The sequence below is a fragment of the Leucoraja erinacea genome, chromosome 24 (genome assembly GCF_028641065.1).
Source record: "Leucoraja erinacea ecotype New England chromosome 24, Leri_hhj_1, whole genome shotgun sequence".
In the NCBI taxonomy this organism is placed as follows: domain Eukaryota; kingdom Metazoa; phylum Chordata; class Chondrichthyes; order Rajiformes; family Rajidae; genus Leucoraja; species Leucoraja erinaceus.
The window spans coordinates 183,827-211,346 of NC_073400.1; the positions used below are offsets into that span (position 1 = coordinate 183,827).

The following is a 27,520-nucleotide window of genomic DNA, read 5'->3' on the forward strand; positions in this document are numbered from 1 at the left end:
CCTCTTCAAAAAATTCAAGAAGATTAGTCAAACATGACCTTCCAGGCACACATCCATGTTGACTGTTCCTAATCAGACCCTGTTTATCCAGATGCTTATATATATTATCTCTAAGTATCTTTTCTATTAATTTGCCCACCACTGAAGTCAAACTAACAGGTCTATAATTGCTAGGTTTACTCTTAGAACCCTTTTTAAACAATGGAACAACTTGCGCAGTACGCCAATCCTCGGGGACTATTCCCGTTTCTAAGGACATTTGATAACCTAACCCTGCTTTAAATATCTCCACAACTTTATCCCTGACTTGTCTGGTGTGTTCCTTGGGCTTCGTGATGCTGTTTGTTCACTAATGTTTTCTAACAAACCTCTGAGGCCTTCACAGAACAGCTGTATTTATACTGAGATTAGATTACACACAAGTGGACTCTATTTACTAATTAGGTGACTTCTGAAGGCAATTGGTTGCACTGGATTTTATTTAGGGGTATCAGAGTAAGGGGGCTGAATACCTTTGCACGCCACACGTTTCAGTTTTTTATTTGTAAAAAAATTTGAAAACCATGTATACTTTTCCTTCCACTTCACAATTATGCGCCACTTTGTTTTGGTCTATCACATAACATCCCAATAAAATACATTTACGTTTGTGGTTGTAACGTGACAAACGTGGAAAAGCTCAAGGGGTGTGAATACGTTTGCAAGCCACTGTATATTCAAACAACTGAATCAATTCAGGAGGCACCAATCTCCCACGAATAAAACAATGCTGACTATCCACAATCAAACGATGGCTTTCTCAATGCATATATATATTATTCCATGTTTGTGAATGCTTGGCAAATAAACTTATTCATTCATTCAGAATCCTCTCCGGTAACATTTCCGGCCACAGATTTATAGTTGAGGAAGGGTCTCGACCAGAAACGCCACACATTCCTTCTCTCCAGAGATACTCCAGCTGTTTGTGTCTATCACAGATTTATAGTCCCAGGTTTTTGTTTGCAGCACTTAGACGCAACATTAGCCACCCTCCAGTCGTCAAGTATTTCCCCTGTATCTAATGGTGACTCGAATATCTCAACCAGGGCTCATGCATTTATCTCCTCGACCTTTCCTATTGTCCATCGAGACACCTGATCAATTCAGGGGGATTTATGTGCCTTCAGGTATGTTTGTCATAAAGGCAGTGCATGGCAAATGCTAACAATGAAGGAGAAACCAGGATAACAGAGAGTGTACAGAAATTATTCGCCGTTGGCAAACAAGATCAAGGTTAGAGAGCGCGAATTTGGTCGGAGTTTCAGACTGGCTACTTTAATCGCGTCTCTGACTCCAAAACTGGCTACACTAGCGAAAGCAATGTGTTTGATGTGGTTTACGTGGACCTTCCCTGCCCTTTGGCTTTAGCAAGGACATACACGTCCAATTGTTCTATCCTTCTGGACAGAAATGTAAAACATACATTGGCAAACTGAAAACAAAGTGTGTAATACGTTTCACAGGGCGATGGCAGAAGAGGTCTCTGCAGCAGAGCTACCCATGATTCACCCCTCCCACATTGTGGTTCTCCTCCCCGGCTCTTGCGACATTGCGACCATCCGTCACCGCCCGCCCGGGAGTGCGAGGGTCTCTTGTGGTCTCTTCCACGGTTCGGCGCTCCCTTATCGCCCCTCCGACAGTGCGGCGCATTCTCGCCGCCACTCCCTCTGTGCCCTAAATTATCACCGCCTTGTACGACGCATCGGGTTCTCACCGCCGCTTCCGCGGTGTGACAGGCGCTCGCTCACCGCCCTCCCACATTACGTGTGCTACCGCCTCCCCTCACATTGCGGGAGCTTCTTACACGCATTTCCCTCTGTGCGGCGTTCTCTCAATAATGCTGTGGCTGATCTAGAATTTGAGCTCTGCCTGAGCAAATCTATCGTCACAGAAACAATCACGTCCGATGCGGTCAATGGTGGATCCATCTTCTCCAGCCCAATCAATCTTACCCGTTTGCTGAATGTGGCGTAGAATGCGATATAGGGCTGAAATTCCTCTGCTGCATCTTCATATTCTTTAAAATCTGGGGAATAAGAAAGGAATATCGTAAAATAATGTTCATACTCTGTGCCCTCTCCTTTTCAGAAAACCGTAAGTGCAACCCTGCAAACTCCACAATGTATACGAGAGAAGCCTCAAAAGATCATCCTTATCCAGTCGACACTTCCGGATGACATGATGGAAGAGGATGGAGCAGAAAACTAGAGGGTGGCGAATCTATGGAATTCGTGGCCACAGACGACTGTGGAGATCAAAGCATTACATACTTTTTTTTAGCGGAGACGTTCTTGATTACGAATGGTGTCAAGGTTTCAGGGAGAAGGTGGCATGGAGAAAAGAGGAGAAGATTGACCAGCTATGGTGGAGTAGAATCGATGGGCTGAATGAACTAATCCTGCTCCCATTTCTTATCTTCTTATGGGATGCCTGAACCACCCAACTCCTTCGCAACCGGTAACCAATGATCAGTGTGAGACTGAGGAACAAGGGTCACAGTCGAGGACCAACGACACTTATTATGCCTTATTTGTCAGCGTATAAAACCTTGATCCGGGGTACAAAATCTATTTGTAATCCATCTTCCCAAACGCCTACTCATAGTTGAGTACTGCACGGAACTAATCTTTTGCCCCTTTGACCCTTAAATCGGGTGATCAAAAAGGCTTTTGCACATTAGCCTTCATCAGAGAGCATCGAGTATAGAATGTCTAGGAAAGAATAGTAGATGTTGGTTTAAATCGAAGATAGACACAAAATGCTGAAGTTGGGAAGATGGTAGTGAGGCCACGTTTAGAGTATTGAGTTCAGTTCAAGGCACCGTGTTACAGGAAAAATATTGTCACGCTGGAAAGGATACAGAGACGATTTACGAGGATGTTCCCAGGACTAGAGGTTCTGAGCTATAGGGAGAGGTTGTGCGGGCTGGGACTCTATTCCTTGGAAAGCAGGAGGGTGAGGGGTGATCTTATAGAGGTGTATAAAATCATGAGAGTATCTTGCCCAGTGTATGTGAATCGAGGACTAGAGGACATAGGTTTAAGGTGAAGGGGAAAAGATTTAATAGGAATCTGAGGAGTATTTTTTTCACACAAAGGGTATTGGATGTATGGAACAAGCTGCTAGAGGATGTCTATCCCTGGTCAATGCGTCCCTTCCCACCCAAACCACCCCTCCCCTTTGCAACCGCAAGAAGTGCTACACTTGTCACTTTACCTCCCCCCTCGACTCCATCCAAGGATCCAAGCAGTCTTTCTAGGCGAGGCAGAGGTTCACCTGCGCCTCCTCCAACCTCATCTATTGCATCCCCTGTTTCAAGTGCCGACTGGTCTACATCGGGGAGACCAATCGCAGGTTTGGCGATTGCTACGCACAACACCTCCGCACAGTTCGCAATAACCTGATCTCCCGGTGGCTCAGCACTTCAACTCCTCCTCCCATTCCGAATCCGTCCTTTCTGTCCTGGGCCTCCTCCATGGCCAGAGTGAGTCCCACCGTAAATTGGAGAACCAGCGCCCCATATTTCGCATATTGGGCAGTTTAAAACCCAGCGGTATGAACATTGACTTCTCCAATTTCAGGCAGTCCTTGCTTTCTCCTTCCTCCCCCTCCCCTTCTCAGCTCTCACACAGCCTACTGTCTCCGCCTCTTCCTTTCCCCCCCCCCCCCCCCCCCCCCCCCCCCCACATCAGTCTGAAGAAAGGTCTCGACCCGAAACGTCACCCATTCCTTCGCTCAATAGATGCTGCCTCACCCGCTGAGTTTCTCCAGCATTTTTGTCAACGGTCGATTTTTCCAGCATCTGCAGTTCTTTCATAAACAAGCTGCCAGAGGTAGTTGAGGCCGGGAATTTCCAAATATTTAAAAACAGTTAGACAGGTACATCGATAGGACAGATTTGGAGGCATACTGAACAAACAAGGTGGGACTAATGTAACTGGGCCATATTGGCCGGTCTGGGCAAGTTGGGCCGAAAGGCTTATTTCTACGCTAGAGTCTATGAGTCAATGGTTCTATGACCCCTGAGAGGGGGTGTTCTCAATTTCTCAGTTAGTGTCGCATCTGCTCCTAAAATGACATTCCATTTAGGATTCTAGGACTTCCGAGACCCCCCCCCCCCCCCCCCCCCCCCCCCCCCCCCCCCCCCCCCCCACACACACACACACACACACACACACACACACACACACACACACACACTCCTTCAGCTCTCATAGAAGAATCCCTCCAACATTTCGTTTAAGAAACATTTAGACCGTTACATGGATAGGATAATTGTAAATGGATATGGGCCGACTGCAGGCAGATGTGACTAGTGTAAATGGGGCATGCTTGCCGGTGTGGGAAAGTTCCGTCAAAGGGCTTGTTTCCACGCTGTATGACTACGACTACCAATTACTCTATTTCCGTCACCTTCCGTCGTAGATAGGATGGACAGTCAGAACCTTTTTTTTCCAGATGGAAATGTCCAGCACTAGAGGGAATAGTTATAAGGTAAGAAAGCGAAAATATAATGAAGATGTGTGGGGCATCTATTTTACACAGAGAATGGTGGATGCCTGTAACGCATTGCCACAGGGTGGTGGAGCCAATAAGGTAGTGGCGTTTAAGAGGCTTTTAAATGGGCACATGGAAGCGCAGGGAATAAAGTGATACGGTTACAAGCAGATTAGATCAATTTAACTCGGCATCATGTTAGGCACAAACATGGTGAGCCAAATGACCCGTTCCTGTGCTGTATTTCCTATATTCTTGTTCTATGATCTATAATTGCATCATGTCATAAAGCCATTAGGTCATGTGATAGGGGCAGAATCAGGCCATTCGTTCCATCAAGTCTACTCGCCTATTCAACCATGGCTGATCTATCTCTCCTCCTAAACCCATTCTCCCGCCTTCTCTCCATGACCCCTGACACCAGTACTAATCCGGTTGCACTTCTTCCTCTGGCAGATCATTCTAGATACGGAATACAGTTTGAGTGGAAACGGTTGAGGCTGAGATCCCTTTTAAATCTTTCCCCTTTTGCTTCAAACCTATGGCCTCTTCCCTAGGATAAAATATAGTAAATGCTCGCTTTGCCCAAGCCTCCGTGTCGTGTACACCTCAATAATGTCACCTATTGCTCCAAAGAACAAATCCCAGCCTATCCAACCTCGATCGTTCTTCAGGCCCACAACCCCAGGTAACATCCTGGTGAACATGCTCTGCATCTTTTCAAATTCATGGCATGCTTCCCATAAATGGCCACCAGAACTGGTACACGTTTGTACCCAATGAAGACAAAGCCCTTCACAAAAATGTCCACAGGAATCGTCACCTTCCGGCAATAACGCACCTGTATTCCTGGATCTGTCTGTTCTGCAACAATCCCCGGAGCTCTACCATTTATTATGTAAATCATGCCTGGTTTAACATAACAAACCGCAAAGCATAACACTTGTAGAGCTTACGGTGCCATTCCTTGAACTACCTATCCAACTGATGTAGATCGTGTTGTATACTTTAGCTGTCTGCTATAATATTAATTTGAATGCCATATACGTCCATACCAACGCATTTAACAGTATTGTCATTCAAATCGTTCAACAAACAGCAACGGACACAGCGCCGAAATTTGCGGTATATCATTGGCCACGGGACTCCAATCAGAAAAAAAATGCCCTCCACAACTATCATACTTTTCTTCCTCCAAACCGATTTTGAGTGCAATTATATATCAGACCTTGGATGCCATGCGACCTTCCTTCAAGTCTTTCACACGTGTCTTTATCAAAGGCACTACTAAAGTCCATAAAGACAACATCCACTGCCTTGCTCCCACCAGTCCTCTTGCTAACATCTTTATAAAAAATAGGGTTTATGACACACAATCTCCCACGCACAGTCATGCTGACTATCTCTAGTCAATCTATGCCAATCTAAATGCTAATTAATATTTCCTGTATTTGAAAATCTCCTTTAACAACTTATCAATGACTGTCATTTGGCTCACCGGTCTGTAGATCTCTCGCTTATTGTAGTAAGAAGGAACTGCAGATGCTGGTTTAAACCGAAGATAGACACAACAAGCTGGAGTAACTCAGCGGGACAGGCAGCATCTCCGGAGAGAAGAAATGGGCGACGTTTCGGGTCGAGATCCTTCTTCAGACCCGAAATGTCGCACATTCCACTCCAAATATGCTGCCTGTCGCGCTGAATTACTCCATCTAGTTGTGAGTTTATCTGGTTTATCGTTGCAGCCTTTTTGAATAACGTTTCAAAATTAGCCACACTCCAGTCTTACATACTTCACCTGTGGCTACTGATGTTGTGAATATATTTCCACGGACCTATGTGATATTCTCTATGTGATCTTCATCCAACACATTAAACCAACCAATGCCTCCTATTTGGCAATTCGTTCATGGTCGAAGGCATCAAACCTTCTATGCATAATTCCCTTGGCTTCCATGATGTTCCGTTCAGTAGAAATGCATGCAAACTCCACTTGACAGCACTCCCATATCTCATGGTTCACAAAGACGGCCATACTAATATTTATGGGGCTATTCTTCCCATAGCTCTCCTTTTAATCGTAATACACCTGTAGCATCTTCTGATATTTTCCTTTGCCTTGCCTGTCAACATTTTATGTCCTTTTTTTTTTTTTGCCCTACTAATTGTTTACTTACGTGTATATCTACTGCCAGCCACTCCCTTAATAGCATCCAGGCCCTCTAAATCAATCTTTGCAAGTTTCATAGAAACATAGAAAATAGGTGCAGGAGGAGGCCATTCGGCCCTTTGAGCCAGCACCGTGATCATCCACAATCAGTGAACCCGTGCCTGCCTTCTCCCCATACGCCTTGACTCCGCTCTTTTACACCCATCCAGTGAATTGGCCTCCACTGCCTTCTGTTGCAGAGAATTCCACAAATTCACAACTTTGTGGGTGATTTTTTTTTTCTTATCTCAGTTTTAAATGACCTTCTCTTTATTCTTAGACTGTGGACACTGGTTCTGGACTCCCCCAACATAGGGAACAGTTTTCCTGCATCTAACCTATCCAATGTTATACTGTTAAATGTTTCTATAAGATCAAGTCAAGTCAAGTTTATTCGTCACATACACATACGAGATGTGAAGTGAAATGAAAACCTCTTATCGTTCTAAATTCCAGTGAATACAAGCCCAGTCTTTCCAATCTTTCCTCAAATGACAGTCCCGCCATCCCGGGGATTAACTTCGTGAACCTACGTTGCACTTCCTCAATAGCAAGGATGTCCTTCCTCAAATTAGCAGACCAAAACTGCACACAATAATCCAGATGTTGACTCACCAGGGCATTGTACAACTACAATGTTTACTCCTATACTGCCTATCTTTACTGCCTGCTGTACTTGCATGTTTGCTTTTAATAAGTGGTGTACAAGGACACTCAGATCTCGTTGCACTTCCCATTTTCCTAATCTGACACCATTGAGATGCCACTGCTACACGGGTTGGTTTAAATTAAATAGTTGGGGGGATGAGACCAAATGGAGATAAAAAGGATGCAGTTATAAGAAAGTGAATATAAGAAAAGTTAAGAAATACACCAGAATTAACGGGATAGAAAGCTCAGGAAGTGATAGGAGAGTATGGCCAAGTGAAATAGGAATCGATGTAAAAGGTGAGGTGAGTAATGGATTAGAAGTACTATATATGAATGCATGAATTATTGGAAATAAAGTGGATGAGCTTGAGGCTCAGTTAGAAATTGGAAAATATGATGTTGTGGGAATTACAGAGTTATGGCTGCAAGAGGGCCAGGGCTGGGACCTGAATATTCGTCCTATCGAAAAGACAGACAGTTGGGCAGCAGGAGTGGGGTTGCTCTGTTGGCGACGAATGAAATTCAGTCCCTTGCGAGAGGTGACATAGAATCAGGAGATGTAGAGTCAGTATGGATATAACTGAGGAATTGTAAGAGTAAAAAGACCCTAATGGGAGTCATCTCCAGGCCCCCAAACAGTAGCCTGGATATAGGGTGCAAGTTGAATGAAGAGTTAAAATTGGCATGTTGCATACGGTTGTTATGGGAAATTTCAACGTGCAGGTAGACTGGGAAAATCAGGTTGGTGCTGGACCCCAAGAAAGGGAGTTTGTGGAGTGCGTACGTGAATAATACTTAGAGCAACATGTGCTGGGGCCTACCAGGAAGAACGCAATTCTGGATTTAGTGTTGTGTAATGAATCGGATTTGATAAGTCGAGGTAAAGGAACCATTAGGAGGTAGTGGTCATAAGTTTTAAACTGCAATTTGAGAGGGTGAAGGGAAAATCAGAAGTGTGAGTATTACAGTTGAACAAATGGGACTATGGAGCAACGAGGAGGAGCTGGCCAAAGTTGACTTGAAATATATCCTAGCAGGGATGACAGTGGTGCAACAAAGGCAGGTATTTCTGGGAATACTACAGAAGGTGCAGGATCACTTCATTCCAAAGAGGAAGAAATATTCTAAGTGGAGTAAGTGGCGACCGTGGCTGACAAGGGAAGTCAAGGACAGTATAAAAATAAAAGAGAAGAGGTATGATATAGCAAAGATGAGTGGGAAGCCAGAGGATTGGGAAACTTTTAAAGAACAACAGAAGATAACTAAAAGGGGAAAGGATGAAGTATGAAGATAGCCAAGAATATAAAGAAGGATAGAAAAAGCTTCATTGGATAAGCGAAGAGGACAAACATAGTTTAAAATCAATGTTGGACCCTTGGAGACCGAAACAGGTGAATTTATTATGGGGAACAAGGAAATGGCAGACGAGTTGAACAGGTCACTAAGGAAGACCCAAACAATCGCTCTGATATACTGGTAGGCAGAGGATCTAGGGTGACGGGGGCACTGAAGGAAATTCACATTAGGCAGGAAATGGTGTTGGGTAGATAGATGGGATTGAAGGCTGGTAAATCCACAGGGCCTGATGGTCTGCACCCCAAGGTACTTAAGGGAGTGGCTTTAGAAATCTTGGACGCATTGGTGATCATTTTACAAAGTTCTAAAGTGTCAGTATCAGTTCCTATGGATTGGAGGGTAGCTAATGTTATCCCACATTTAAAAAAAGGGGTGTGAGAGAAAACTAGTTAGCCTAACATCGGTAGTGGAGAAGATGGTGGAGTCAATTATAAAAGATTAAATAGCGGCACATTTGGATAGTAGTAACAGAATCGGTCCGGGTTAGCATGGATTTACCAAGGGGAAACTATGCTTGACTAATCTTCTGGATTTTTTTGAGGATGTAACTAGGAAAATGGAAAAGGTAGAGCCAGTGGTCGTAGTGTACCTGGACTTTCAGAAATAATTTGATAAGGTTCCACAAAGGAGATTAATGGGCAAAATTAGAGCACATGGTATTGAGGGTAGGGTACTGACATGAATAGAAATTTGGTTGGCAGACAGAAAACAAAGAGTAGAGCTTAACGTGTCCCTTTCAAAATGGCAGGCAGTGACTAGTGGGGTACCGCAAGGCTCGGTGCTGGGATCGCAGCTCTTTACAATATACTTTAAGGATTTAGATGAATGGATTAAAAGTAACATTAGCAAATTTGAAGGTGGCATAAAGCTAGGTGGAAATGTGAACTGTAATGAGGATGCTATGAGGATGCAGTGTGAGTTGGACAGGTTGGGTGAGTGGGCAGATGCATGCAGTTGCAGTTTAATGTGGATAAATGTGAGGTTATCCACTTTTGTGGCACAAACACGAAGGAAGATTATTAACTGAATGATGTCAAGTTGTAAAAGCGGAAGTACAACGAAATCTCGGGGTCCTTGTTCACGAGTCACTGGGGTACAGCAGGCACTGAAGAACGATAATGGCAAGTTGTCCTTCATAACAAGACGAGTTGAGTATAGGAGCAAAGAGGCCCTTCTGCATTTGTACAGGGCCCTAGTGAGACCACACCTGGCGTATCGTGTGCAGTTTTCGTCTACACATTTGAGGAAGGACATTCGTGCTATTGAGGGATGCAGCGTAATTTCACCAGGTTAATTCCCGGGATGGCGGGACAGTCACATGTTGATTTAATGCAGCGGCTGAGCTTGTATGCTGTGGAATTTAATAAAAAAATGAGAGGGTATCTTATTTAAACATATAAGATTATTAAGGGATTGGACACGCTAGAGGCAGGAAATGTATTTCCGATGTTAGGGGGATCCACAACCAGGGGTCACAGTTTAATGATAAGGATTAGACCATTTAGAACGGAGATGAGGAAAAACGTTTTCACCCAGAGATTGTGAATCTGTGGAATTCTCTGCCCAGATGGCAGTGGAGGCCAATTCACTGGATGTTTTTTAAAGATAACAGAGACAGGGGATATGGCGAGAAGGCAGGAACGGGGTGCTGATTGTGAATGATTAGCCATGATCATATTGAATGGCGGTGCTGGCTCGAAGGGACGACTGGCCTACTCGTGCATCTATTGTCTATTCTCTATTGTCCATTGTCTATTTTCTATTGTCTAATAATCTCCCTCCCTTTTCTTGCCGCCAAAGTGGATAACCTCCCATTTATCTACATTATATTGCATCTTCCATGCATCTGCCCATTCACTCAACATGTCCTAGTCACCCTGCAACCTCCGAGCATCCTCTTCGCAGTTCACTGCCACGCAGCGTTGTGTCATCTGCAAATTTGTTGGTGTTACTTTTAATTCCATCATCTAAATAATTCATATATATTGGAAATAGTTACGGTTAGCCTTGCTGCCCTCCACTCGCCATTGCCGGCCATTCTGACAGGGACCCGTGCAAACGGGCCCTTGTGCCCATTGGGTTCACGCCAAAATCTTGTACACTAGCAGTATCTTACCTTCACGCAAACGACATTTTACATGTTTCTAACTAACCAATTAACCTATAAACATGCACGTCTTTGGAGTGTGGGAAGACACCGGAGAATTCGGGCAACACACCCGCGGTCACAGGGATACAGTACAAACTCCGTACAGATAGCACCCGTCGTGAGGATCGAATCCGCGTCTCCGTCGCTGTAAGGCAGCAAGTTTACCGAAATAACTACTTTAACATTTATAGGTTATGGCCACATCCCCACTGACACTTGAAGTATTGTGCCCTCTCTGGTATGGCCCTCTAAATATCGATTAACAACGCTTTGAACAGATTTAGTAAACTCCATCCCGTCCAACCCCTTGGTGATGCATTCACTAAGGGAAATTGAAATCTACCAATATTAATACACTATTATTTTTACAGCTATCAGCAATTTGTTCCCATGTATACGTTTTACCCATATAGCGTGACTGGCCCATCCCCAATAATTGTTTGAGTACTGTAGTTATTTCATGCTTGATCAACAGTTTTATATCTATCACGGCAGTAGCATCCATACCCTAAAATATTATGCTTGCAGTCCTTCTATAATGACTATAATATCCCAATCCCCAACTAATCCACGTCCCCCGTCTGTTTGCTTTGCATGTTAAACTTTTAACATTTAAATAAATTCAGTTCGAACTATCGGCCTTTCCTCTCTCTCTCTCTCTCATGACCATTTTACATGTCTGTCCTCACTGCCAATCTTGCTATTGTCGACTATTGTGACCAAATTGGACCTCTGCCTAGTTTCTGCTCTGTGGCCATCCTCCTGCCAAACCAGTACATCGTGGAAACCCTTCCTGTAGCACGAGTAAATCTCCTTCCCAGGATATTGGTCCCTCTCTAGTTCCGTTGAAACACATTCTTATTATATAGGTTATCTCCAGAAAAGATCCCAATCATGGAAAAATATTAACGTCTACACGCTGCACCGGTCAGCATCATCAGCACCAGTCGTTTGATCTATCCTTCTATTCCTGCCGTCACTAGCACGTGGCACAAGCGGAGTCCGGGGATATGGGGAGAAGGCAGGAACGGGGTACTGATTGTGGATGATCAGCCATGATCACATTGAATGGCGGTGCTGGCTCGAAGGGTCGGATGACCGACTCCTGCACCTATTGTCTATTGTCTAACTTCCTGGTTCCGTTGAGTGCACATTACAATGAACCAGTTTGGAAATAACGCAGCACAGTGGTACAGTGCCTCACTGCGTCAAGTACCTCGGCTCGATCCTGACCTCAAATGCTGTTTGTATGGAGTTTGCACGTTCTCCCTGTCGGATTCCCCCCTCATCCCAAATACGTCGGGTTTCTAGGTTAATTGGCCTCGTATGTAGGGAGTGGTTGAGAAGATGAAACGAGTGGGGACGGTTGATTGATGGTCTCTGTGGACTCGGTGGGCCGAAGGGGCTGTTTCCACGATGTACCTTTTAATTCAATTCAACATTGTTTTGTGTTAGATTCCATTACATGAAAAAATTAGAGGCGTTGTAGAGGGTGCAGAGAAGATTTGCCAGAATGCTGCCTGGATCAGAGGGTTGCAGCGCTAGGGAATGTTCGGGTAGAATTGAATTGTTTTCTCTGGAACATAGGAGATTGAGTGGTTTAGGGGATACCTGATACGTAGATAACGTTAGGAGAGACCAGATACCAATTGTCTATTGACAATTTCCCCTTTCCCCAGGGTGGTAATGTCTGACATTGGACCGCAAAGGTATATGGTGAGTGAAGAAAATCTTAATGTAGGTATAGAAACATAGAAAATAGGTGCAGGAGTAGGCCAATCGGCCCTTCAAGCCTGCACCGCCATTCAATATGATCATGGCTGATCATGAGCATGGCATGTGAGAGACATGTTTTCAACTCAGAGTGGTGGGGCCAGGAATGCACTGCCTAGGGTGGTGGTGAAGGCACATATGATTGCGGCGTTTAAGTGGCGTGGAGGCGCAGGGAATAGGGGGATGGGGTCATATAGAGGCAGATGAGATCAGATTAACTTGGCATCATGTTGGGCACAAACACCGTGGGCGGAGGTTTCTAAGCTGTACTGTTCTATGGTGGAATGTCTAGACTTTCCTGATCCTTGATGCACCCTACTGTGTATCTTTAGAAGTTGGTGGGAATCGTTGGAGACATGTGCGTTGTGCTTTGTTTGCCATAACCCCAATATTTTTTCGGGGCTCCTGCAACGGCGAATTCTCCCGCCCGTGTTGCGGGGTTGAAGAGCTCCTGGAGCGGGGCCTGACACCACTGCCCCGCGCGGCTGGAATGGCCGCGGGACTTTGCGAGCGCACACCGGGGGCTCCAACACCAAGACCCGGTGTGCGACCTCGCACCACCCGGCGTGGCTTCAATGGCCGCGGGACAATCGCCATCGCCAGCCGGGGGCTTTGACTTTGACTCTGACATCGGGGGGGGAGGGGGGGGGGGGAGAGTGCAGTGGAGAGATAAGTTTTTTTTGGCCTTCCATCACAGCTATGTGATGGATGTTTATGTAAAATGTAATTATGTTGTGTCTGGGGTCTATTTGTGTGTAATGTGTGGCTGCAGAAACGGCATTTCGTTTGGACCTCCAGGGGTCCAAATGACAATTAAATTGACTCTTGACTCTTGACTCTTGATGATTGGCCCAAGACAGATTAATGCTGAAACAGATGACATGAAACATGACGCCTTCGACCACCATCATTTCTGTATGATTGATGCTAACTGGGCTATACATGACATCGTTTTCAGACGTAAATAACTAGATCCTTCGTCTTCCTGACATATGCAAATGTTTCAGCGAGGAGTGTAAGGCCTGTAAGTAGGCGTCTGACTTTGATCTAACTCACTGAGACGTTATTTGTCCATTTCTGGCCAGTGATGATGCGTAACCCGATGAGTTTGTCAACAGTTTTGATTCTTGCAATAAATCTACCGTCTGTAATCACGAGCTCTCCCACCACGCGAGAGAGTTTTACATTGCATCCGCCCATTCATTTTTTACAAAAGCAGGTTTATAACAAGATCAAAACTCAACGAATAAAATACTCCAGAAATCGGAAATGGCACAATACTGCAGAACTCCGAATGGCCGCCTCCTGCAATTACTTTCTATGTTTCTATGTTTCTTCAATCTAAAACGCAATATATATCCAAGCAAATAACACATTAAAATATGGTTATCCTTTCTAGGAACGTTTCAAGCCCCCACGACGTCCACTGCTTCACGAATGCATCCAAAATGCCCGCAGACATTGCGTGTTCCCTGTGTGGGAACACTCGAGCACGTGTGTAATTCTGGAAGTGACTGCCCGCCCGCTTGACCCGCGAATGGCCGTTCCTTAATGGTAACGTCATTGTCAGGTTCCAGTCGCAAGTGGCGAGCACGTCGGGCCGAAAATGGCCAGGCCCAAGAACTTCTGCCTGGGAGATTCCCCTAGAAGTATCCACACCCAGTATCATCCCACATCGGGAGAAGGCATGAACTGATTGTGGATGATCCGCCACGATCACATTGGATGGCGGAATGGCGGTGCGGGCTTGAAGGGCCGAATGGCCTACTCCTGCACCTATTGTCTATTGTCTATTGGAAGAACCGTGCGCAGTGTTGGTGTCCATTCCCCCGGCATGGAGAAACCAGGAGCACACTGTACAATTCCTGTTTCATATTCCTGGGATAGACCATGATGGGAGCACGATACGCAGCATCTCGCTTCTTATTCCTGAATTATACCACACAACAAGAACCATGAATCGTTGCGGTCTCCACATCCCTGGGCGAGACCGCACTGGAAGCACAATACACAGTTCTAATCTCCAAATGCACCTTAACTATTTAGCATTCAATGTGCACGTTACACTGACGTGCATTGGGGGGAACCCGAGCGGGTTGTAAGGGGTTGGAGGTGGTGGGGGACGGGGACGGGGGGGGAGAGGGGGGGGGGGGGGGGGGGGGGGGGGTTGTTTGAGGCAGCCGATTGAAGTCCATGACCGATTGAATCTTACGCTCTGAATCTTCGTTCTTGAAGTACCCGATCAACTTGGGCTCATCGTCATTTTCCTCAAAGGCTTCCAGCTCGTTCTCATCATCGATCATCTCTATTGGGTCTTCCAGAACCTTCGGAGGAATAAACAGGCCGTAAGGTCACGAGGGCATAAGCGATGAGAGCAGAATTAGGCCATTTGACCCATTAAGTGTATTCCGCCATTCAGTTATGATTGATCCAACTCTCCCTCCTAACTCCATTCTACTGCCTTCGTCCCATAACTCCTGAAACCCGTACTAACCATGATTCTATCTATCTTTGCCTTTAAAATATCGACTGACTTGGCCGCCACATCCGTCTGTCACCAAGAATTCCATAGATTCACCACCACTATCCCACTAGTGGAAACACCTCTTCACATCTTCTCTTTACAAGCCTTTCACTATTCAGGTTTCATTGACCCCGCCCCCTCATTCTTCTGAACTCCAGCGAGTACAGACCCAGTGCCGTCAAACGCTCATCTTATGTTAATCCTCCAATCCTTGGATCATTCTTGTAAACCTCCTCTGGACTCACTCGATGGCTTGCACATCATTCCTCAGATATGGTGCCCGAAATTGCTCACAATACTCTAAATGCGGCCTGACCAGCGCCTTATGGAGCCTCAGCATTACATCCCCGTATTTGTATTTCAGCCCTCTTGAAATAAATAGCATTGCGTTTGCCTTCCATACAACCAATTCGACTTGCAGATTGACTTTCAGGGAATGCTGCACCTGCACTCCTCCGATGTCAGGATTATCTCCCCATTGCCCAGATCATCAGTTCCAATGAAAGTACCGTTGCTTCTTCATAGCAAAAGGATTTGAGTATAGGAGCAGGGAGGTTATACTGCAGTTGTACAGGGCCGTGGTGAGACCACACCTGGAGTATTGTGTTCAGTTTTGGTCACCTAATCTGAGGAAATATATTCTTGCCATAGAGGGAGTACAGAGAAGTTTCCCCAGACTGATTCCTGAGATGGCAGGACGTTTATATGAAGAAAGACTGGATAGACTCGGCATGTACTCGCTAGAATTTAGAATATTGAGGGGAGGATCTTATTGAAACTTACAAAATTCTTCAGGGATTGGACAGGCTAGATGCAGGAAGAATGTTCCCGATGTTGTGGAAGCCCAGAACAAGGGTTCGCAGTTTAAGGATAAGGGGAAAATCTTTTAGGACCGAGATGAGAAAAACATTTTTCACACAGAGAGTGATGAATCTGTGGAATTCTCTGCCACAGAATGTAGTTGAGGCCGGTTCATTGGCTATATTTAAGAAGGAGTTAGATGTGGCCCTTGTGGCTAAAGGGGCCAGGTGGTATGGAGAGAAGGCAGGTATGGGATACTGAGTTGGATGATCAGCCATGATCATATTGAATGGCAGTGCAGGCTCGAAGGGCCGAATGGCCTACTCTTGTACCTACTTTCTATGTTTCTATGTGTCTATGTACTGAGCGGTCCAACCGCGGCACTCTGCTCAGAATCCACCGTGCCTTCCCCCCACCACCACTGCCTTCCCCCCTCCCCATATCCCTATATCTAACTCTCTCTTAAAAAAATGTCCACAGAATTCCACAGATTCACAACACTCTGGGTGAGAAAGTTTATTCTCATCTCAGTCGTAAATGGTCTACCCCATATTCTTAAACTGCGAGCCCTGGATCCGGACTCCCCCAACATCGGGAACATTTTTCCGGCATCTAGCCTATCCAATTCCTTAAGAATGTGATATGTTTCTATAAGATCCCCTCTCGTCCTTCTAAATCCCAGTCAATATAAGGGCAGGGGAAGGGAGAGTTGAGGGCGGAGACAAGTAGCAATTAATGGCATGTAAGGTAGGTATCATTAGGAAGACAAGGATGAATTGTTTAGCGTGGCGTGAGAGGTGGGAATGGGAGAGTCACTTTACCGAAGAGGTGGAGGGTGAGTGAGTGTGGCGCGAGTGATTGATTACGAAGATGGCTGGCGTATTTAAGGTGGTGGGGAGAGTGTTTAAGGCTGGATTGCTTAATGTTTATATGTCTTGTGAGATGGAGGGTGTATTTAGGGCGGGGAGAGTGTGTTTTGAGAGATGTAGATACATGGAGGTCAAGGAGGTGGATGGAGGATGGGGGCGGATGGTGGTATTTGGTGATTAGCGGAGACAGTGTTCAGAGTTGTGGAGGTTGTGCTAAGACCGGGAACAACTCTGTTTGGGCAGCTGGAGGGTAAGAGTGCTTTAGCGGCGGAAGGGAGCGTTTACGGAGTAGCAGGGAGAGATAATTAGTGGTTGTGGAAAGGAATCCATGTGGCAACATGGACTATCCTCAAAACATCTCCATTAACTGTCAATAGTTCCCCATGTGTTTCTCCATGCTAAACACAGAGGAGAAATACTCATTGAGCGCTTTGCCCATTTTCCACGGCTCCACTAACAAATTTCCGAGTGACACTATAACCATATAAACCATATAACCATATAAAAATTACAGCACGGAAACAGGCCATCTCGACCCTTCTAGTCCGTGCAGAACACATAATCTCCCCCAGTCCCATATACCTGCGCTCAGACCATAACCCTCCATTCCCTTCCCATCCATATAACTATCAAGATCCATATAACTATCACACTATTCTCTCACTCTTCGCCTTTTATTCCATGAATACACTTAGAAAGTTTATTTGGATTTTCCTTCATGTTATCAGCCACCGCAATGTCCTGACCTCTTTTGGCTTTCCTTCATCAGTTCCGTCATAGGATACAGGGGGGGGGGGGGGGGAGAAAGAAAGGAAGAGGAGGAGCCAGAGGGCTGAGGGAGAGCTGAGAAGGAGAGGAGACAACGAGGGCTACCGGAAATTGGCGAAGTCAATGTTCAAGTTCAAGCAGACTGCCCAAGCGGAATATAAGGTGCTGCTCCTCCAATTTCCGGTGGTGCTCTCTCTGGCCTTGGAGGAGGTCCAGGACAGAAAGGTCGGGTTCGGAATGGGAGGGAGAGTTGAAGTGCTCAGCCACCGGGAGATCAGGTTGGTTAATGTGGACAGAGCGGAGGTGTTGAGCGAAACAATCGCCAAGCCTATGCTTGGTCTCACCAATGTAGATCAGCTGACCATGACCAGCGGATGCAATTGATGAGGTTAGAGGAGGTGCTGGTGAACCTCTGTCGCACCTGGAACGACTGCTTGGATCCTTGAATGGAGTCGAGGGGGGAGGTAAAGTGACACGTGTAGCATATCCTGTGGTTGCAAGGGAAATTGCTCGGGGAGGGGGTGGTGCGGGTGGGAAGGGAAGAATTGACCAGGGAGTTACGGAGGGAGCGGGCTTTGCGGAAAGTAGACACGGGGGAGATGGGAAGATGTGGCGAGTGGTGGGGTCATGTTGGAGGTGGTGAAAATGATGGAGGACTATTTGTTGTATGTGCCGGCTAGTGGGGTGAAAGGTGAGGACTATGGGGGCTCTGCCCTTGTTCCGAGTGGGGGGGGTGGGGAGTGGGTTGCGGGGTATTGAAGAGACCCTGGTGAGAGCCTCATCTAGGGGAGGGGAATCCCCGTTCCCTGAAGAATGAGGACATTTCCGATGCCCCTGGTGTGGAACACCTCATCCTGGGAGCAGATTCGGCGTAGACAGAGGAATTGGGAGTTGGGGATGGAGACCTTACAGGAAGCAGGGTGGGGAAGAAGTGTAGTCTAGATAGCCATGGGAGTCAGTGGGTTTATAGTGGATGTCGGTCAAAAGTCTATCACCTGCGATGGAGATAGTGAGGTCAAGATATTATAGGGAATTGTCGGAAATGGTCCAGGTGTATTTGAACGCCGGATTGAAGTTAGTGGCGAAGTTGATGAAGTTAGTGAGTTGTGTGTGGGTGCTCTCGAACAAGGATTGTTGGACGTACCCTACAAAGACCCTACGACGTATCCCAGCTATGCCTGCCTCTTTGTAGGGTTCCCCTCCCCTACCATAGATGAGGCTCTCACCATAGATGCTGCCTCGCCCGCTGTGTTTCTCCAGCGCTTGTCTACCAGCGTATACCTGTCCCATGCCTCCGTTTTCCTGACTCCAAAGACATATAGGTCTGTAGGTTAACGTGCTTCGGTAAAAAATGTAAATTGTCCCTGGTATGTAGGATAGTGCGAGTGGGATCGCTGGTCAGCGTGGACTTGATGGGCCCAATGTTTTAGTATCTAAACATTAAATAAAACTACATTTGGATGAGTTCGATGAGGATGTAAATGGTATCATTTGCAACTTTGGAGATAACACAAACGTATGTGATCGTGTAGATAGTGAAGATAGGTGTAAAAAATGATGATCTTGATCGGTTGAGCAGGTGGGCTGCAGATTAGCTGACGGAATTTAATGCATAGAATTGTGAGGTGTTGCATTTTGGGATATCTAACATGGGCAGAACCTACTTGGTTAATGATAGGGCTCTGGGGAATGTTGTAGAGCAGAGGGATCTAGGAGTGTAGTATGTGGTTCATAGAAAACCGCGTCACATGTAGATTAAATAGTCAAAAATGCTTTCGGCACATTAGCCTTCATCAGCCAGAGTATTTAATTTAGAAGTTGGAAGGTTATGCTACAGTTATATAAAGTGTTGGCGAGGCCAGAGGGGTCTCGACCCGAAACGTCGCCAATTCCGTCTCTCCATAGATGCTGCCTCACCCGCTCAGTTACACAAGCATTTTGTGTCTACCTTTAGAATATTGCGTTCAGTTTTGGGCATACTATTATAGGAAATATGTTGTCAGACAGAAAAGGGTACAGAGAAGATTTACAAGGATGTTGCCAGAACTCGAGGCCTGAGCTATAGACAGAGTTTGAGCAGGCTAGAACGGTTTTCCTTGGAGTGCAGGAGGATGAGGAGGATGAGGAGTGATAAATACACAAGGCGTCTCTTGACCGGAGTAGGGGAATGACGAACCAGAAGGCATATATTTAAGGTGAGGGGTGAAAGATATAAAGGGAACGCGAGACAAGGTGTTTATGCAATGTGTGGTGGGCACTTGGAACGAGCTGCCAGAGGAGGTTGAGACAGGAACTATCGCAACATTTAAGAAACATTTAGACAGGCCCATGGATAGGATATGTTCAGAGGGATATTGTCCAAACACAGGCAGCTGTAGATGGGACATGTTTGTTTGTGTGGGAAGGTTGAGCTGAAATTCCTTTTTCCATGCAGTATTAATCTATGACTCTACTCGTTTAGTCCCTGATTACATTCCCCGATTCTGAGCATAAATTCCCTGCTTTATCCTTGAACCTATCTTCTCCCTCTTGTTTTTAATATACCATATAACCATATAACAATTTACAGCACGGAAACAGGCCATCTCGACCCTTCTAGTCCGTGCCGAACACATATTCTCCCCTAGTCCCATATACCTGCGCTCGGACCATAACCCTCCATTCCCTTCCAGTCCATATAACTATCCAATTTATTTATTTATTTATTTTTGGGTTTTTGGGGGGTTTTTACGTATACGTGTACAAAGCCTTGTGATTTTATTTAATCTGACACACCAGTAACATTTTACACCCCGTTTTGTCCTTCTAATCACCTGCTTGATTTCATTCCTGCAGCACAGGACGGCCCATAGCATCACAGTGCTTTTGCCGAACATCATGCCTAGCTGAACTTCTTGCAAATGATCCATATCCCTCTATACCCTGCAGATCAATGTGCCTGGATAAACATTTCCTAAACGCCACTGTCGTATCTGCCTCTACTAACACCCCTGGCAATCCGTCCAGGCCTCCACCACCCTCTGCATAAATATCCTGCCCCACATATCTCCATTATATTTTCTAACTCTCACCTAATAGCTATGCACTCTAGTGTTGGGCATTTCCATCCTGGGAAGACTGTTCTGACTGTCTTCCCTATCAACGTCTCCCATAATTATATATTCTTCTATTATGTCTCCCCTCTACCTCCGACGTTCCATAGAAAACAATCCAAATGTATACAACGTTTCCCTGTAGCTGAAATCCTCTGATCCAGACAGCATTCTGGAAATCCACCTCTACACCCTCCCCAAAGCTTCCACGTCTTTCCTGTCATGGGGCGATCATAACTGCACGCAATACTTCAAATACGGCCGAACCAAACTCCTGTATAGTTGCATCGACTTCCTGACGTTCATATTCAATGCATCTAGCAATGAAAGCAGCATACCATATGCCTTCTTTACCACCCCATCTATGTGTGCTGCCACCTTTGCTGAGATATGAACTTGGACTCCAAGATCCATCTGCACATTAACGCAACTAAGGGCCTTGCCATTCATTGTATAATCTCTCTCTTTACATTCAACCTCCTAAATCTGCCATTGTTCGCCCATTTCTGCAGCTGATCTTTATCCATCATATCGTCTGTATCGTCTGACAGCCTTCATCACTGTCTACAACTCTTTCTGTTGGTGTTGTCTGCAAACATACTCACCCACCCACCCATCTACATTTATGTCTAGGTCATTTATATAGTGCCCTCCATAATGTTTGGGACAAAGACACTTCATTTATTTATTTGCCTCTGTACTCCACAATTTGAGATTTGTAATAGAAAAAAATCACCTGTAGTTAAAGTGCAGTTTGTCAGATTTTATTTCATGGGTAATTTCAAACATTTTGGTTTCACCATGTAGAAATTACAGCTGTGTTTATACATAGTCCCGCCACCTCAGGGCACCATAATGTTTGGGACACATGGCTTCACAGGTGTTGGTAATTGCTCAGGTGTGTTTAAATGCCTCCTTAAAACAGGTATAAGAGAGGTCTCAGCACCTAGGCTTTCCTCCAGTCTTTCCATAAACTTTGGAATCTTTTATTGCTGTTTATAAACATGAGGACCAAAGTTATGCCAATGAAAGTTAAAGAAGCCATTATGAGACTGAGTAACAAATTAAAACTGTTTGAGACATCAGCCAAACCTTAGGCTTACCAAAATCAACTGTTTGCAACATCATTAAGAAGAAAGAGAGAACAGGTGAGCTTTCTAATCACAAAGGGACGGGCAGGCCAAGGAAGACCTCCACAACTGATGACAGGAGGATTATCTCTGTAATAAAGAAAAATCTCCAAACACCTATCCGAGAGATCAGAAACACTCTTCAGGTGTCGGGTGTGGATTTGTCAATGACCACTGTCCGCAAAAGACTTCATGAACAGAAATATAGAGGCTACACTGCAAGATGCAAACACTGGTTAGCCGCAAAAATAGGATGACCAGGTTACACTTTGACAAGAAGTACTTAAAAGAGCAACCAATGTTTTGGAAAAGGATCTAGTGGGCAGAAGAGATGAAGATTATGGGTAACATGAGGGGGAACATCTTTACTCAGAGAGTGGTGGCTGTGTGGAATGAGCTTCCAGTGAAGGTGGTGGAGGCAGGTTCGTTTTTATCATTTAAAAATAAATTGGATCGTTATATGGACGGGAAGGGAATGGAGGGTTATGGTCTGAGCGCAGGTATATGGGACTATGGGAAAATATGTGTTCGGCACGGACTAGAAGGGTCGAGATGGCCTGTTTCCGTGCTGTAATTGTTATATGGTTATTAACGTATGTCAGAGTGATGGCAAGAGCAAACTATGGAGGAGAGAAGGAACTGCCCAGGATCCAAAGCATACCACCTCATCTCTAAAACAGTGGTGGGGTGTTAAGGACTGGGCATGTATGGCTACTGAAGGTACTGGCTCACCCACTACAGTTTGAACTTCCGTCGCAATAGGTCCACGGAGGATGCAATCTCACTGGCTCTCCACTCCACACTGGACCACTTACAATAAAAACACTTACGTCAGGCTGGTGTTTATAGACTACAGCTCGGCGTTCAACACCATCATCCCTTACTGGTTACGCGGGGAGGTGTGATGATTTGGAGCTCCTGTCCAGATACAGAAATGTGCGTTAAATATCTATTGGGGATTTCGGAGGAGGCACGGCGATGCATTTAAACATCTTTGTGCATCGCTGCGACATTGCTGTTTTGGATCTTATCTACTGACTGCAAAGCTCCCACTACGGAGACTGGCAACCTGCCAGGAAAATATTTGTGCGCCAAAAAAGGGTATAAAAATCTTTCTGGTCTTTGACACCTTTGTCCAAAACAACCTCCCTTACTGCCTTGTCGGTGCTGACCGGGCTGGTCTGCCTTTCGTGTGGTGTCAGAGCATTTCTGCACCTGCACCGTCTCAACATCTTTCTGCGGCCTTGGTGCTTGCAATGCCTCCTTTCACTCGGAGGGAGAAGGTTTCCAACATCAAAGACTGCTGACAAGTCCCATTCGTTACTGCAGAAGCAGAGAGGAACAGCTGGGATTGTCCTTGAAGGTCAGCAGCTCGCCGGGGATCGCATGGGAGTTGAGATCGTCAGGCAAAGAGGTGGTGACACAGACTTTTTGTGGGTAACCGCCATTAGCAACGTCTGAGGCAACATCACTTGCTGCCTCCCTCAAACTGTGTTTGGACACTGGCGTCGTGCCATTTTTGATTATCACTATCTGTATTTTGACTGTTACTTATTGTTTTTGAGTTTGTTTAAATGTAGTGCCTGAGACCATGCCGGGCCAGTGTTCTGGGGAGCCGGGGCCTTCCAGGAGCTATGCTCAGGTGGCTGCTTCACCTACACCTCTTGGACCTGGTTCCCCATGAAGAACCTTCCGTTTGAGCATGGGGTAAGTTGCTACTTGCCCCCCAGATCAACCTGGAGGACTGCTTGGCTCCATTGAGGAAGTGAACGCGGCCGTGAGTAAAGGGGTCACAGTGGGGGCAGTTTTCTTGCAGGTCGACCCCTTAGGGCCCATCTTGCCCAACGTCCCACCCTACATTACAAACGAGGCCCTCCTTTCACACCTTCACACCCTGGGGAAGGTACTCACGGATGCACCCCGATATCCCAGGGATTCCGCAGGAAGGAGCTGCGGCACATTCTTTCCCTCCGGCGCCAGCTGTCAATGATGCTGGACCAGGAGGAGGGAGTTGACGGGCGCTTCTGTGTCCAGCAGGATGGGCGTGACTTCACCGTCTACTGGACATTGGAGCGCCCAAGGTGCCATGACTGTAAGGAAGTGGTGCATATTCGGAGGAATTGCCCCAAATCCCAGGCGGGGGCCTCCGCCTCCAATGCCACTAACTCCCCCCCCCCCCCCCCCCCCTCGCTCCAATCCCCCCTGTTGTGGATGCCTGGGGTTGTGCCGGCGGGGGTGGGGAGGGTCAAAAGAAGGAGGGCAAGGTGGGGAAGAAGGTGAAGCACCTGGGTAGCAAAGCCCCCAGGGATAAGAATGATCCACCCTTATGATAAAGCCCCCAGGGATAAGAATGATCCACCCTTCCCGTCGCCTCCCGTTAGGGAGCCTGCAAGCCCCATAATCCAGCCGAGGATCGGGTGGGAGGATGGGGTGCCACGGAGGAACGTTGCTCAGGTGACTCCAGTGTCTGTGAGTTTCTCCCCTTTGAAAAAAGTGGAGGCATCTCTCCATGGAGGAGCAGAAGAGGGACGAACGAGCATCCTCTAGGGGTAAGGGGAGTGCTGTGGTGGAGGAAGAATCCCGCCCTTTGGTTCGGGCTCCGGTCTCATGTTCTGGAAGGGATTCTGGGGAGAGTGGCCATGGGGACCACTCGGGTATTATGGAGCAGGAGGAGATTCCTGTTGGTGATGGAGTCCTGCATCAGGCACCCGAAGAAGCCCAGGATCAGCCCACCCAGGACAAGGTGCAGAGCAAGCCTCTGGAGGCAGAGACTGTAGGCGCTGTAGAAGTTGGGGAAACCAGCTCTTCTCTCCTTCAGGACCTGGCTCCAGAGGAACTCCTTAAGTGTGGTATACCAGAGTCCACTCTGGGCCCAACTGGTAGAGGAATAGACACTCCCACTGTCGATGTTCTTGACTCCCCGGGTACAGCTGGGGAAGGCCCCACTGCCACTGGCCCCAGGGTTGGGACTAAAGTGGAGGGGAGAGCAGCGGGTGGGGCAGAGGCAACTGCCGCACAGGGTGAGGTGGGAGTTTCGAGCACTAAGGGTGTTTCCGCGGATGGGGATAGCGTCTCCATCTGCAGTGTGCGCGTGGACTCCTCGAACAATGAATCAATGGATGTTCTCGCTCCCCCCGACGCCACTCCATTCATTCCAGTGGAGGAGATCCGCAAGTTCATCCAGGCCACTGAAGGAGCCAAACATCGGCCCAGACTTGCCTCCCTCCAGTGGCCAAACCTACAAACCTCATCCTCAGAAGGAGGGGGAGGGGCAAGGGGGTGAAGGGGGTGAAGGGGAACGACCTGCGTCAACTCAGGTCCTTCTTGGATGACCTGAAGAAGGATGCCAAGACCAAGACCACCACCATTCCTGTTGAGGGTTGAGGGACCAGTAAAGCATCCCTTGTAGGTTACACAAAAAAGCTGGAGAAACTCAGCGGGTGCAGCAGCATCTATGGAGCGAAGGAAATAGGCAACGTTTCGGGCCGAAACCCTTCTTCAGACATCCCTTGTAGCCGAGGCCCCGAGGGCAAGGAGGGGTGGCTTTGCTCTCAGTGACCAAAGGACTGGTGACGTGATCTAGGGAAGGGGCAGGGCTGAAGATGTCCTGGTTGGGTTGCTCCTAGGCCTGACCAAGCTGGCTATCCATGAGTCACGGCGCCAGGCGGAAGAGGGATTTGCCCGAGCCAGATTTGCCCGAGCCAGAGTCTATATGGACTTCAGTAAGGCCTTTGACAAGGTTCCACATGGAAGGTTGGTTAAGACGGTTCAATTGTTGGGCATTAATGGTGGAGTAGCAAGATGGATTCAACAGTGGCTGAATGGATGCCAGAGAGTAATGGTGGATGATTGTTTGTCAGGTTGGAGGCCAGTGACTAGTGGGTTGCCGCAGGGATCTGTGTTGGGTCCACTGTTGTTTGTCATGTACATCAATGATCTGGATGATGGTGTGGTAAATTGGATTAGTAAGTATGCAGATGATACTAAGATAGGTGGGGTTGTGGATAATGGAGTCGATTTTCAAAGTCTACAGAGAGCTTTAGGCCATTTGGAAGAATGGGCTGAAAGATGGCAGACGGAGTTTAATACTGATAAGTGCTACATTTCGGCTAGACAAATCAAAATAGGACGTACATGGTCAATTGTAGAGATTTGAGGAATGCAGTTGAACAGAGGGATCTATGAATAACTGTGCATAGTTCCCTGAAGGTGGAATCTCATGTAGATAGGGTGGTAAAGAAAGCTTTTGGTGTGCTGGCCTTTATAAATCAGAGCATTGTGTAGAAGTTGGGATGTAATGTTAAAATTGTACAAGGCATTGGTGAGGCCAATTCTGGAGTATGATGTACAATTTTGGTCGCCAAATTATAGGAAAGATGTCAACAAAATAGAGAGTACAGAGGAGATTTACTAGAATGTTGCCTGGGTTTCAGCAGCCAAGTTACTGAGAAAGGTTGAACAAGATAGGTCTTTATTCTTTGGAGCGCAGAAGGTTAAGGGGGGACTTGATAGACGTCTTTAAAATTATAAGAGGGATAGACAGGGTTGAGGTGGATAAGCTTTTCCCATTGGGAGTAGGGAAGATTCAAACAGGAGGACATGACTTGAGAATTAAGGGACAAAACTTTAGGGGTAACATGAGGGGGATCCTCTTTACTCAGAGAGTGGTAGCGGTGTGGATTGAGCTTCCAGTGGAAGTGGTGGAGGCAGGTGATACAAAAAAAAAGCTAGGTTACAAAACTCACGGAACTGGGTCTCTGCGCATCCCTCTGCAATTGGATCCTTGACTTCCTCATCCACAGACCACTGTCTGTTCGAATTGGCAGAAACACTTCATCCTCAGTGATAATCAGCATGGGAGCACCTCAAGGCTGCGTACTCAGCCCCCTGCTCTACTCATACTATATTCATGACTGTGTAGCTGGACATAGTGCGAACTCTATTTTCAAGTTCACCGACAACAACACCGTTGTGGGACAAATTACAGATGGTGATGAGTCAGAGTACAGAAGTGAGATCGACCGACTGACCATATAGTGCCAGCACAGCAACCTGGCTCTCAATATCAGCAAAACCAAAGAACTGATTGTGGACTTTGGAAGAGGAAGGTTGAGGTACCACAATCCTGTTTATATCAATAGGACGATGGTGGAGAGAGTTAAAAACTTCAAATTCCTGGCCGTGCATATTTCCGACGATCTTTCCTGGACCCAGCACACTGATTCAATTATAAAGAAAGCACATCAGTGTCTACATCCTGAGAAGTTTACAGAGATTTGCCATGTTTAAGAGCATTCTCTTGAACTTCTACACGTGCACAGTACAGAGTATACTGACCTGTTGCATCATGGTCTGGTTCGGCAATCTGAACGTCCAGGAGCAAAAAGTTGTAAAAAGTTGTAAACACTGCCCAGGCCATCACTGGCTCTGACCTTCCCACCATCGAAGGGATCTATTGTAGTCGCTGCCTCAAAAAGGCAGCCAACATCATCAAAGACCCACACCATCCTGGCCACACACTCATCTCACTACTGCCATCGGGAAGAAGGGACAGGAGCCTGAGATCTGTAACATCCAGGTTCAGGAACAGCTTCTTCCCTACAGCCATCAGGCTATTAAACACCACAACTTCCAAAAGCTATGAACTACAATAGATGAT

At 46.5% G+C, this 27,520-nt stretch overlaps 1 protein-coding gene across 1 annotated transcript in view; it reads right to left on the bottom strand.

The window, feature by feature from the left end:
* Positions 1-27,520, bottom strand: part of LOC129708544 (calsequestrin-1-like) — a 56,636-nt gene that overhangs the window by 17,827 nt on the left and 11,289 nt on the right. Inside the window, exons 4-5 of the mRNA XM_055654345.1 lie at positions 14,890-15,001; positions 1,995-2,068 (exon numbers count right to left, since the gene is read on the bottom strand). Coding sequence (XP_055510320.1) covers positions 1,995-2,068; positions 14,890-15,001 — 186 coding nt within the window. The remainder of the gene's footprint in view (positions 1-1,994; positions 2,069-14,889; positions 15,002-27,520) is intronic.